The 14,265-nt window shown below is 35.4% G+C and overlaps 1 protein-coding gene across 2 annotated transcripts; it reads right to left on the reverse strand.

Moving 5' to 3' along the window:
- Window positions 1-378: 378 nt before the first annotated feature.
- LOC136218168 (myosin-11-like) lies at window positions 379-13,747 on the reverse strand. 2 transcript variants are annotated; one of them, XM_066004933.1, is made up of 27 exons: window positions 13,420-13,747; window positions 12,791-12,922; window positions 12,553-12,696; window positions 12,293-12,438; window positions 12,045-12,201; window positions 10,934-10,992; window positions 10,415-10,574; window positions 10,181-10,339; window positions 9,228-9,364; window positions 9,000-9,146; window positions 8,805-8,906; window positions 8,345-8,402; window positions 8,162-8,263; window positions 7,440-7,477; window positions 7,166-7,292; window positions 6,906-7,073; window positions 6,627-6,758; window positions 6,433-6,542; window positions 6,261-6,324; window positions 5,816-5,993; window positions 5,390-5,595; window positions 5,184-5,297; window positions 3,068-3,166; window positions 2,572-2,790; window positions 1,723-1,862; window positions 1,251-1,492; window positions 379-982 (listed from the first exon to the last, which is right to left on the reverse strand). In XM_066004933.1, exons 2-27 carry the CDS (start codon window positions 12,917-12,919, stop codon window positions 930-932), a joined length of 3,390 nt encoding a protein of 1,129 aa, XP_065861005.1. In that variant the 5' UTR covers window positions 12,920-12,922; window positions 13,420-13,747; the 3' UTR covers window positions 379-929. The 2 variants fall into 2 exon arrangements, with proteins under 2 accessions (XP_065861005.1, XP_065861006.1); XM_066004934.1 differs by having other exon boundaries at window positions 10,181-10,330; window positions 13,420-13,746.
- Window positions 13,748-14,265: the final 518 nt, after the last annotated feature.

Below are 14,265 nucleotides of genomic sequence, written 5' to 3' on the forward strand. Positions count from 1 at the left end.
TGGATAATAACTTTAAATTGTTATTTGATTGTCACTTATTTAGAAATGCCATATTCTATCAAGATCACCAAGTCTCACAAATCATGAAGTGGAAAGAAAAATAAGTAACTAATTAATATTATCATCAGAGCAAAACCATGACAAAAAATGGACATAAATATGGTAAATTAGGTGTAATTAAATGTGAGATTATGGTAAATTGTCCAATTATGTCATATATAATATAGATTTCTATCCCATTCAGGAGATATATATAGCACTTTTTTAGCCCCTTTCATCATGCTACATGATACTATCATAAAAATTACTTCCATGTCAATATACATTTAGCAGTTATTGCAATCAATTTAGTACATGAAAGAATACAGCATACCCACCTTAAAAGGTACAGTTCAGAGAATATATTACATAACCTCAAAGGTTAATTGTGATTAACAAACAACCTTAAAGGCTAAAAAAAATAACACTTTCTCTTTGCCATAATCAGACCTGGAAAGAAAGATTTTTCAGTTCGATTGATCCAGGTGAAATGAGCGAAAATAAGCTTCACGTGATCTCTCAGCGTATCCGAATTCAATGAAGCAAAAAAGTGCAGATCCCTTTGCATTTTGTACAGCAAAGAAACTAAGAACACAAAGTGAAAGCAGAAGAAACTCATTGAGGGACTTGTATATTACTATAGCCTATGTAAAATTTTCCGCTTTGAGCTATTAGAAGATAAGTTATATTAACCCAGATGATACTCAAGTGGTAATGAATTTACAACTGATAAATAAGTTAGTATAGTAGTGCCTGATTAATTTATCTAGATTCACCTTAGGAATACTTGCTATGCATGATGGTAATTGTTCTAGTGTGGATCCCTACTCTACAACACCAGTAAATCTTGTTGAGTTTCTAAGCATTGGGGAGAAAGTATAATAGTTACATCAGAAGTAGTCGTCAAATGCACCCGCTCTATCTCCATTCCACTTCTCGTAATCTGCATAATGCAATAATAAAGAGAAAGATGCAATAAATGATCACAATGCTGCACTATGTTGGACTTCAAGTGACAAAATTTAGAATTTTATATAAACTTCCATCTATAAAAGCAAAAAAAAGAAAAAAAAGAATGTTATAAGAGGTAATGCATGAATTACTGAATCATGAATCACTCTCCTGAAATGGTGAATGCAATGACTATCTGCTTGGTTTTAGGAATTTCTTAATTCCGCAGAGTTTAGTTTACATTGATAAAGAAATGACACCTGAAATTTCTGTTGCCGAAAGATCCTGAACTACCAACTGGCAACTGTCGTCTTTGTTTGGAGATAAACTTGGAGCTGCAAAAGCAAAGTCGGAGCCATTCGTTGAGATATCAGAATTATCAGAAGTAACATCAACCTGCAGCTCATCCGAGAGAACGGGTCCAGAAGTTGAAGTGAAGTTTAACGAGTTGTTCAGGACAATTTTCAGCTCTGCAAATTGGTCTGACATGGAATATAACATCCTGAGCGACACTAGATCAAGTTCAGTATTAGTTAAACATGGCTATCATACAAACTAAATGATTCTACTATGTATTTTTACAGTTACCAAATCAATACACCATATGCAGTGGTTTGTACTAATATATGCATGTAAAAAAACATGTTGAACTCTAAAATTGACATCCATATAAACATGGAAATAAGGAATCCTAAGATTAAATTGCTTCTATGTTTTCCACACTATTACTACCTGTTCAAAGATTCTTGAAGTTGACATACTCTCTTTTCGGTTTCCCTTAATTTCTTACGTCTTCTCTCATTTACTTGCTGCGCTTCAGTATATTTCCTTTCAGCAATATCAGCTCTTTCTTTTGCTTCCATCAATAATTCCTGAACATAAAAATTAAGCCTACTGCATATTAGAAAAACACAGTTTGAATTCAGGAAAAACTCTAACTATTATTCATAAATAATTTGAAAACGTCAATTCATATGATGAGGATTGCTTTTAGGGAAAAAATCAATAAAACCCTAATTTTAATGCCACACTCCTCATTAGTGTCCTTTCTTAGAGCTGTTAATAGAACAGATTAAAATTGTGGTTTTGCGTTGGACTTATTTCCTTGATAGCCATAAGAGAGAGTGAAGATTTTTAAGTATCGAATTCCAAAAAGTTATGTGACAAATAGAATTTTGTTATTGTCTGTAGCATCTACCTCTATTGGGTGCAACAATGAAAATTATATTTTTAGACAGCAGAGCAAGCACTTAAAGACGGTTCCTATCAAGAAAGTTATTATAATCTTTTTTTTTTTTTAATGTATTTTCCCTCACAGCCAAATTAAATATTTCCAAAGTTGAATTTTCTCCTAGAGGGTCATTGGCCTCATTGCACCTTGATGGCTATCCCACTACTTTTTTGTTTATCCATTATGAGGCATTGATTAGCCTCTCCCTTAATTGTAAACAACCATTTAACAACAAATCCATAATATATTGCTCAATGTATTTTCAGTTCTTATATCAAGTTATAGCACTCGTGACAGTAAGATCTGAATATTGATTGAAATATCAAGAGGAGAAGGCTACTCATCATCACCTTCAGTTTCTCCACCTCTGCATTGAGAGTCTCACTTCTCTTGGCAGCATCAACATTAGCCGTGGTTTCTGCAATAAAATGATTTGCTTCACTTTTGTTAAGTGCAGCCGCACGTTCCTTGAAAAGCACTTCATTTGTTTCATCAATTTGGTTTTGGAGCATTCTCACGGAATGCAGCAATGCTGTTACCTCTCGCTCTTTTTCTTCTCCTATATCAATCTAGAATATATAGCCAACATCAGTTCAAGGCCAATTTCATATATTGGCATGAATTATTATCCAGGCATATTATTTTATGTAATGAGCAATTGTAGTTTTGTCCTTGCTGATGTCAAGCAAATGGTACCATTGGCATCATCTAAGCAAACCAAGGCATCAAGCCAATGGGAAAATGTTGGTTTCCCCTTATTCATGAAGAAAGAAACCAAAGGTTCGTTGATATCTTTTAATTGATTAACTTGAAAGCAATGTCAATTCATGAAGGATTCAGTCTTACCTTCAATTGTTTCTCCAGCTCTAAGTGAAACGTGAGTCCAACCACTTGTTTCTCAAGATAATTGTTTTTTTCTATGATGAAATCTCTATCTCCTGCTTCCTGAAGGCAATTGAAATATTAGTATGCACAAACTGAGGGGAATGGCAAAAAAAAAAAGGATTCACTTTTAGATGTTCAAATTCCCTAGCCACGTAAAATTAATAGTTACATGTCCAACAATCAATTCAAAATATGGCTCAATGGTTTGTAGTCTACTCAATATGACTTAAGTGAACTATTCATCAAAAAAACTTTTGAATTGAAATGGAAAGAACCTCAATGTAGACGAAGTTTTGATTTAGATTACCAAAATTAATTAAAACAGAATCCAACAGGTACAAACTAAACAGTATGTTTATTCATACAGACGAAAAGTGGTAGGACGGAAGAGGAAGAAGGAAAGGATTGAAAGGATGGCGCCACTTTTTGGTTCAGAGGAAATGAGTGAGTGGAAGTATATCGCCAACATCAAAATGTTCCCACTTGGTGGATTGGAAGAAGAAAAAATAGCATTTCTGATGTAAACAATGTATAAATTGTCTGGGTAGTTTAGTCCAAAGATTAAAAATATGTAGATTTTATTTATTTATCTACATATGAAGTTGGAACTATGGAGGCAAACTCTAGAATCTAGAGGCTTTAAGTTGAGTCGAAGTAAGACAGAATATTTGGAGTGTAAGTTTAGCGGCCGTAGGAGTAGGGAGGCAGGGACAATCACCCTGGATGGGAGAGTTGTTCAGGCCTCGGATTGCTTCCGGTATTTAGGATCTATTATCCAAACGGATGGAGAAGTAGATGGAGATGTTGCTCATAGGATTAAAGCTGGTTGGTCGAAGTGGAAGAGTGCTACGGGTTTCCTTTGTGATCCCGGCATGCCTAATAGATTGAAGGGAAAATTCTACCGGACGGCAATTAGACCAGCATTGTTATATGGTACGGAGTGTTGGGCAGTGAAACACTGCCACATCCATAAGATGTCGGTGGCGGAGATGCGTATGTTGAGATGGATGTGTGGTCACACGAGAAAGGACCGGGTGCGTAATGAAATAATTAGGACAAAAGTAGGGGTCACATCTATTGAGAATAAAATGAGAGAAAACCGACTAAGGTGGTTTGGCCATGTGAGACGTAGAGCGCTTGATGCGCCGGTTAGGAGAACCGAAGAGTGGCAAAGGGATGTAGTGGTGAGGGGTAGGGGAAGACCTAAGCAAACTTGGAGGAGGGTGATCGAGAGTGATATGAGTTTATTGGGAATTGAGGAAAATATGGTAGTGGATAGGACGGAGTGGAGGGAGCGAATCTGTGTCGCTGACACGACTTGATTTTCACGGTTTTATATGATGGTTCATGTTAGCCGACCCCGAATCATTTCGGGACTAAGGCTTTGTTGTTGTTGTTGTTGTATCTCCATATACAAGCCCTCTTAGAGAAAAATATTTTCCATTCATCCAGATATTCTTTCTTCTGGCCAAACCAACACTTATAAGAGCCTAAAAAAGTTAAAACTTCTAGAACACTCAATTTAGACAAAAGTAAACAAAGTATCACATCCATAAAGTGATAGTTCAAATTTTTAATGAATGAATATTCACAAGAAGTTCATATGCATCTCTCAATTATATACACAATGAAGTCCCAAATTGCTGTTACAGCGACTGAAGGTCCTTAGAGAGATTTTAACAAATCATCGGAAGCAAACGTACCAATCAACTAAGGAGACAGCCAACACACACATACACAAATTTACAAATGGCATCATATACTGTTAATGAATATTAAAAATTACTATTACAAACAAGTGACAAAGGCCATACAATTCTTCATATAATTTTTAGTGTTTGGAAAATTCATAGTTCTTCTAGCATACAATATTCAATTTCCTACTGGAAGCATAACGTGCATGGTCTCAGAGGTTATTTTCTGGAATTGGAATAGGTGCTTTTGAGTTCAAAGTAATAAATGGAAAGATGCTTCCACAATTATCATATATAAAAAGTGCTCGTCCATCCGGTGGGTGCTTAAAAAACGAGTTTGCAGAATTGAAAAGGGATGCTTAAAAACATGTATTGAGACATACCATATTTAAGCTTGCAAGGCATCTATCTGCAGTTTCTAAACTACATTCTGCTTCATATGCAGCTTCCTCGAGTTTTTTACGGGTTAAAGCTTCTTGATGGGAACGCCAATTTGTCTGCATATATTATTGTCCTACTCTTAGTACAGCAAAGGAAAAGCAACTGGATGTGTCATCATAAGGTTAAAGAGGATCAGCTAGGTATTAACCTGGATAATACTTGCTGCATTGTTTTTCTCTCTTAATCTGAATTCAATACGTGCAGCCATTGTCCGTGATCCTGTTTGCAGGATAATAGCAGAGTACTTAAGCACATGGAATGTTCTTGTGGACAATTGTCTTCGCAAGTGCTTCTGAATTTTGACTGCAGCTGCCTCCTCTCTCATCACCTTGTAGACCGTACGAGCAAGTTTTCCTGGAAGTCAACAGTAATATTAATGTGCAAGTAGTAATAAGCATTAACATGATGAAATGTTGAGGCACCAGAACAATATACATGCATGAAATAAAGGCAAATTATGACAAAATCATGAGCAAGACCAAATTCTTTGAACATGTATCAGCCATGTTCAGCTTCACATCAACATATACAAGTATGTTTCAAGAAAAGCCTTCACATTTGCCGCTAGACTCACCCCTCCATCGAGACTGTATTTGAATAGATTCCTGCTGCATGCGCATATAATTTTTACGAGTAGCAAAAGCTCTCATCACCTTCTGAATAGTTGTTGCTGAGCAACGAACTAATCTTGATCTATGTGCATCCAACTCAGCCATTGCACCACCTCTTAGAAAAATCTTACTTTTCCCCAACTACAAGGTAGGATATAGAAAACATAAGATATGACATAAGAGTCAAAAGATTATGTTTTCAAAGTATCTGAATCTTCCTTTTTTATATTATTGTTTTGAGAAAATGAATAGAGTTATTTTAAAGGAGAGGAAAAGATGGGTATAAGAAGAAGATCAAGCAGTCTCCATTTACTATGACAAATGTAGGTAACATTAGATACTAATTTCAGGAGTGAGGCACAGTTTTCACTTCTTAATGAATAAAGACAAAAGTAGTAGTTTTAATACCTTATATCCTGTAAGCTGCATCTTTTCCAAAATATAATTGCACGCTACCTTCTCTTCATAGCTGCTGATATATGAATGCAAATCAACAAGTTCAACAGATTGTTGAAGTTGACCGTGCGGAAAAAAGATGAAGTTTGTTTACATTCATTACAATGCACAATGCATTACTTACTTCTCTTTCCAAATCTCTGGTGCAAGAATTCCATATCTTTGTATAAACTCAGTGAAAGGCCTATAAGCAGGGAATCCAGCACATTTGATCTTGATTGCCTCTAAAACTCCCTACAATAATAACAAATCAGTAGAGTGGAAAAAGAATTTACTCAAAGTAAACAGAGGTTAAACCAAATTTCAAAATTTGCTTACACCAGAGCGCAGTTGCTGCATGACATTAATGTTATCAAATAGAACAGGTTCTCGTGAACTGTTTGGCTTCACACATCTAATGTAGTGGGGCTCTGTAGAATTTAGAATTTCCATCAACTGGTTCAGTTGTAGCTGCACAAATTAGGTTATGATATCAGGTATGTTTTGTCAAAGTTCTGAAATCCAATTCTTAATGCAGCCTGAATATAGCTACCTCCATACACTAATAATCCTACTGTGGTTTAAGTTTACACCAAGGTATAGTTAAAGAGATGATACCTTAAAACGGGTGCCAATAGAAGAAAACTTTGACGATTTGGCAGAATCAGGAGGAGAAGGAAAAAGTCCTGCCACAAAAGAGCATTTGGAAGCACTCAACAAATCCTGATGTTCAGGAACAACATAGTCTTTGTTTTTGTCTAAAAATTGATCAGACTGATATTGAACCTGCAATTCAAGAAATAATAATATTTAAATGCGTAGTTAAAAAGGAGTATGAACAATAGATAACGCAACCAAATACAGGAATAACAGTTAACCTCTCCCGCATAATGAACAATAGTAAAATCTGACCGAGTCAGTTTTGGCTTAATCAACCGCTTGTGATCCTTGAAAGTTTGATAAAGCTTATTCGAGAAAGTCTCATGAGTTGATTTTGGGAACATACTGCAGCCCATAAAGTCCATAATGTCAGTCAATAAAACTCACCAGATCTTTAAAGAAGAAAACATTCTGACAATTCCTAAGACAATGTATAACCCTAAATACGAATTTCTCAGATATCAGAGCCTGAGTATAAAGAATTAAGCATACCATGCCTCATCAAGCAGGGCAATGACCCCACCAGGTTTCTGCAAATGCACGATGAATTGGAGTTATGTGAATATAAATGAACTAGCAAATAATCCAGCAAAATTGAATTGCCACTATACGGTGCAGCAACAAAATACAAAAAGATTGATGTGGGGAATTCATCATTTCATTTCAAAGTGAAAAAATAATGTCAAAGAACCATTTAACCCAAAAGCTTCAATTAATAGATAATGTTACAAAAATAGTTTTTTTTTTAATCTATAACACACCCTACTGAGGGCGAGCCTTGGCGCAATGGTAAACGTTGTTGTCCTGTGACCAAGAGGTCACAGGTTCGAGTCTTAGGAGCGGCCTCTTACCAAATAAATTGGCAGGGGAAGGCTTGCCCCTAGTACACCCTTGTGGTGGGACCCCTCCCCGGACCCTCGCTCAGCGGGCACGCGTAGTGCGAGCGGGCCGCCCTTTTTTTTTTTTATAACACACCCCTACACGCAAATGCTCCTTGGGCTTGATTCATGTGCAAGCAAGCACATACTCACTCTACCTTGTGCTGAAATTTAAATAACAAACGGGGTTGTCAAGAATCAAACTCTAAATATTTTGGTCTAAGAGGTTGTGACACCATTTCAAAGATCCATTTAACACAAAAATTTAATTTTATCAGTTCACTAGTTCAAACAAGAACTATTATAAAAAGAGGACAAAAGGATACAGTTATAAACCTTCTCAATAAGGTCTAAGACGTCTTGATTATCAACATATTCTATGTAGCTCCAATCAATGCCCTCTTTCACGTACTCCTTTTGATCCATCTTGAAGACATGCTGAAAGCACCACATAGCATGGAATTTATACAACTAAAATATTAGCATTTGTGAAGTAGTCAAACACAACTGATCTCATACCAGGTTGAAATGTTGTTGCAGCTTTTCATTTGTATAATTAATGCAGAACTGTTCAAAACTATCCAGGATGTAATCAAGTTAGAACATAAATCTAGCCATAAGAGAAACAGATTTAGATGCTTGAGTCTATCATATTAAAATTTATTTAAACTTAATTCTTTAAAATTGATATTGAAATATTTCTACTTAAAATTAAGGTATTGTGTTTATAGTAAACTATTCTATTCTATTAGTATTACGGGAAAAGAAAAAAAAAAAACTTCGTTAGTAATTCCAAATTATGTTCAGTAATCATGTTGCTTCAAAAGATAAATATCTGCGAGCATATTGTTGACTACAATTCATTATTATCTCAAGAATAATAATAATTATTATTATTATTACTATCATCATCATTATGATTAACATTGTTGTTGTTATTAAGTTCAATCAGTCTAGAATGATTTATTGCAAGCATTACCTGTTACTTTTAAAGCTTTCAAAGCCATAGATGTCTAGGACTCCAATCAGACATTTTGAGTTAGGGTCCTGCCCAATGGAAACATTAATTTTATCGACCAACCTGAAAACAATAAAATAAGAGTAATCTTTTAACGATACAAAATCACAGTGGAATTATTTTACAATAGTTGAAATCCAGATGCTAACACCTTACCAATTAAACAATCGAGAATATATTGTCTTGGCTAAACCATCTCTGCTAATTGCTGCATTTTGAGGATCAAGACTTCTCTTGATAACTTCTTCTGGAGTGATCATTACACGCTTACATAGTGCATCTTCCAATAAATGAGGGTCACACCTGAAAAAAGTACAAGACTTTTATATACCACGGTTGATAAATTGGATTACCTACCAAGGGACATTAAGACTCCAGTCGTACATGAGAAGTTCTGCTGTCATTTGAAGATGAAATTTGGATTGATCATCTTTTACAACTGATGAATCAATCTCCTGGCCCTTTGCAAAACAAATGTTTCCAAGATGAAGAATTGCAGCCACCACTCTGAAAATAGCTTCCTGAGAAAGAGAGAGATAGAGTTAAAACTAGATCTTACTCTATGAAGCACCGATACGGGTACGCATACGGGTGCGGGTACGCGTACGGGTACGGCAAACGGCATTTCTAAAAAATATGAGATACGGGTACGGCGGGGATACGGCAAATTTTATATATAATTAATAATATATATATCATTTATAATGAAAATTCAAAAAGATACATAAATATATAAATCACAAATCATATTCATAAAGTCATTATAAAAACACAAATAATACTCTCAAGTCATTATAAAACCACAAATACCAGTAATCTTGGATTATTTCATTTTAATCCTTCTATTTACTGAGTTTTTTTTTAAAAAAAACCCTTATACTTTCAAAGTTTTAAAAAAAAAACCCTAAAGTATCCCCGAAGTATCCCCGACGTGTCCCCGAAGTGTCCCCGAAGTGTCCCCGCGTATCCCCTCATTTAAAAAGAAAAAGAAAAAAGGGGATACTTCCCAGGCGAATCCCGTACATATCCCCGCGAATCCCCGGCGAATCCCCGCACCCGGAGTATCGGATACGCGTACGGTGACCTCCGGGAAGTATCGGTGCTTCATAGATCTTACTGCATTTAGATGCTCCAAATTGTTTCCTTATTTTTCATTAGGACAAGATCAAATAAGAGTTACATAGCTTTTCAAAAAGATAATGCACACAGCTTTTACACATAATCCTATCTTCGAACACATGGCAGTCCAAGATTGAAAATTTCAAAGGTTATAAAAGAAGAATAATAATCCAATGCATGACAAACTAAAAAATGTGGTATATGGAAGAAGGAATGACCTGTTCTTTCTCACTCATTCCAATGATGTCCATAGCTCTCCTAGTGAGCAGGTAATCCTGAGCATCATTAATATCAGCCAGCTCATAGCAATTGGATTGATTGAGATAATGAAATGATTTAGGATTTCCCAGTTTATACTTCTCAATTTCCTGATAATACTTAAAATAAATTAGCTGAAGTGTTTAACAAAGAATATAAAGTAAAATAAGTGGTATCAAGGTAGGGTAATTCACCTCTTGTGGTGCAGAACACAAAAGGTAAAAGCAGTGATAGTTCCGTTCTGCGTCTGAAATTTGACAAACTCGAGATCTCTCAAGAAGATAAGTTCTGATGGCTGCCCCTGATATTCTTCCACGCTGATCAAATTGAATTTCAACAAACTTCCCAAAACGGCTGGGCCGGCATAGTCAAGAGAACACAACTAGTTATAGATTGCCAACTATTAATGAGCAAAAGAATTCAAAATAAATCATGGCCTCTTGCCAATAGTAAAAATTTATTACAAAATGCAAGAAAAATCTGTAAGAAATTTTGTATTGAGATTAATTTCTCTAGTAACTTCTTGCAACTTAGGTCGCAGCCTTTTTTCTTTTTCTTTGCAACTAATTTTTTAACTATCCTCTTGACAAATCAGCATGATGCTTGAAAAGATGTTCTATTCTTTCATGGAAATGCAGTTTAAAATTATTGTCAAACAAAAACATACTGGTCAACTGAGACAAGGAAGTAAATTGCAGAGTATATTTTTTCACCTGGAATTGTTATTTCTAACAGTCTTTGCATTGCCAAATGCTTCAAGAACTGGATTTGACTGCAAAACATTTGTTAGCGTAAAAAAAATTGGAACTTTGACAAAGTTCAAATGCAAATAATATAACTCATGAAAAGAGAGGAAATTTTGCTTCCACTACAAAATTATACAAATGTGAAGGAGCATTGGACTCTAGATCTTGAGAATGGATTTTCAAAAGACATTCTGTACTGCAGATAATATTTCATTTTCTGAAATTTAGAGTTGGGAGGTCGATCGAAGTTGTAGCAAATCCTTGGTCTACTTTAGCATGTGTTTTCATATTGGTCATATGATGTGAGGACTGAACGCAATCTAATCATTCAAATTATACAGAATAAGGGAACACCCAAACTGCATTATATACAGTTTGCTAAATCCATTAATCATGTCTAAGATATTATCCCTAATAATATGCTTCTCATGTTTGTTCAAGGTGGAGCCAAGATGACATAATACCAAATGTTCCTTCCATGCCCTTGAATTCTTGTCATTCTATATAATATCATCAGGGATTCAGGGGCGTATCTATTTCTCATATCATAGCCCAGATGATGCATTAACAGACCTGGTAAACTAAAGCCAATTGAACTTGACAATTTACAGCACCAAAAAGGTCCATGGTTAACTGACTCTACCCTATTCAACCATTTATCTTTTTCCCATTCTCAAAAAACGTAAGATGTTTCTAACTTTAAAAAAGGGACTATTGGAGACCAGCATTGTAAGGTCTACTTGCTTTAATTACAACAGGTATGCCTCATCTGAGGTGCACCTCAAAAAGTGCACAGCGTTGGACTTTCTATATCGGTAGATTCTAACACCTATAATGAGTATGTCTGTTTATGCATATAGAAAGACATAATTAAAAGTCATGTCTTTGAAATTTGCATACATTTCATACACCTAACTCTGCCATCTCATAACTATATGACCTCCCTGTGTTGAGAAATGTCAAGGAACTCCAAGATGTGAATGTGTTACTCATCACTTGGACTGATACCCAGGAAAAGCTACGCATATTTACTTGAACTGAAAACGATGTTGAAGAAACAGAAACTTAAACTACATACTTCTAGAACTCGTTCTTCAACTGCCCATCCTTCACCAACATTGTGACCACCCAAATGTGCAAGGTACTTCATAAGCATTTTAGTTGTTTCAGTTTTACCAGCCCCACTTTCACCACTGACGAGAATTGAGTTGCTTTGGCCTTCATTCATCATTCTCCTGGTGCAAAGGAAATGCATACAATTTAGCAATTAGTACATACAACCTGTATTTAAAACAAAGAATCTGCATGTACACAAATACTGATCACCTGTATGCAATATCAGCAATTGCAAAAACATGAGGATGTAGTTCCCCTATTTGTGATCCTTTGTATCGTTCCATCATGTCAACATCATACAAATGTGGAAGCTTTCGGAATGGGTTGACAGCAATAAGAATGTTTCCAGTATAAGTCTGCCCAGATGTGAAAATATTATAACAGTGCCGCCCGTAGCTGCATTAATTAATTGTTTTATCTCACTATGGGAACATCAATAAACTCAAAACTCAAGGTGAGCTCAAACTTACATATATTTCACTGACTGCATATCTGGTAGCCAGATTGTGTAGAACTGCAGGCTCATGCAAATATTGCAACTTAGTCATGTCATCAACCCCATCAACAGGAGCTTCCACATCTTTTGGATATATTTTTGACAAACTGGCAACAATCTGTTTGATATGGGGGAAAAACAGCATTAACACGTTGGAAAGCAACGGAAGTACCAAAAAAACTACAGATAAGATTTGGCATTAGTCCACTCACATTTTTTCCATTACTGGTTTGAATCTCGGCATCCTGTCCTTTAATGTTCAACACAATTCCTTCTAACCATGCTACTTCAGGATCTCCAACCCAAATATGGGAGCCAACATCAACTTGCAGTGGTTTCATTGGCTGAAATTATAATATCATTAGCTTCTTAGACTGCAAAAAGAGATTTTTGTGCATAAAATTGCCCCTTATTCCACTTTCTCCTATTCCAGCAACTTTTTTCCCAGTTAACAGCATAACATTTTTCTTTGTTAGTATAATGTCACAACAAATAGATTAAAAAATATATCATCAGAATCTCATTAACTTTAACCATCTTCTCGTTCTTAAGTTTACAACACCAGATATCACGGCTATTCCATTGGCGCGTTATCAAAATTCAAACTCGCACACTGTCCATTACACACTTGAATAGCCCTTCTAATTGATAGAAAATTTTCCCCTCGTTATACAAAATTCTGTCATCTTCCCTAGCAAATGTCCAAATCTCTAACATAACTATTAATCATAAAATGAAACTGATTCTTAATTCTACGATAATAAACAATATATGTTTAATAAGAGATCAAGGAGATTTTGATTTTGACGAAAAACAGAAACAATAGATTCAGATGACTTACCAATCTGATTTACACAGAACCATGAAATTGAAATGCTAACAGCAAAGCAATCAAGGAGTTGGGGAAGAAGACGTGCAATGCAGCAGCCTTGACAGAATTAACGGTGGATGCTTGGATTTCGAAAAATTGATGCCAAAAGAACAAAACGATTTCTTAGCTGGAAAAAAAGGAATCAAAAGGAGAGAGAAAAAAGAAGAGGATGAAGACTTGCAGGTTTGTGGAGCTGACATGGTTTGAACAACCTCCTTCCATTTCGCCATCTTGTGGTCTATTTCATTGATCATTTTTGGCGGTTCAGGAAATCTAATTTTCCTTTGAACATCCCATTACTAACTAACTATAGTTTCCAATTTTATAAACAAAAATCAATCTTTCACTCTTTTTTTTTTTTGATGGAAAATCAATCTTTCACTCTTAAATAAATGATAAACCATTCTACTATTTCACCTCAATTTTTAATCGTTTTTATCTTATTTTAATATGTATATGTTGGTTTACTATTATTATTTGACCCCGTGAAGTTAAAAAAATAAAAAATATAATCAAAACGCTAACGTATATATTTTTTTTTAAATAGGAAGGTAATCTCCAAGGAAAAAGATAAAACTAAACAGAAAAAACTACTCTTTTTGTTGACCGTCCAGTACAGTCATCGTCAAGAATATCTTAGAGGTCTACAGATGGTACATCACACTCGTGATAACCCAATAAACAAGTTCCTGCGAATTTTGTCATCCAGTCAGCAGCTTCATTACCCTCGCGGAGAGTATGGCTTACAACAACCTCTCAATCTCGCTCTCTAAGCGTACGACATTTCAATATTAACCAAGCCTGTGGGTGACAATT

The sequence above is a fragment of the Euphorbia lathyris genome, chromosome 2 (assembly GCF_963576675.1).
Source record: "Euphorbia lathyris chromosome 2, ddEupLath1.1, whole genome shotgun sequence".
NCBI lineage: Eukaryota > Viridiplantae > Streptophyta > Magnoliopsida > Malpighiales > Euphorbiaceae > Euphorbia > Euphorbia lathyris.

Bases quoted from the DNA above. Each gene is read 5' to 3' on its own strand.
- LOC136218168 (XM_066004933.1), bottom strand. From the start codon at position 12,919: ATGAAACCACTGCAAGTTGATGTTGGCTCCCATATTTGGGTTGGAGAT. The intron at 7,074-7,165 runs GTTAACTGTTAT...CTTGAATTGCAG, and splicing joins TTGTTCATTATGCGGGAGAG to GTTCAATATCAGTCTGATCA. The intron at 983-1,250 runs GTGTCATTTCTT...TGCATTATGCAG, and splicing joins TTCGGCAACAGAAATTTCAG to ATTACGAGAAGTGGAATGGA.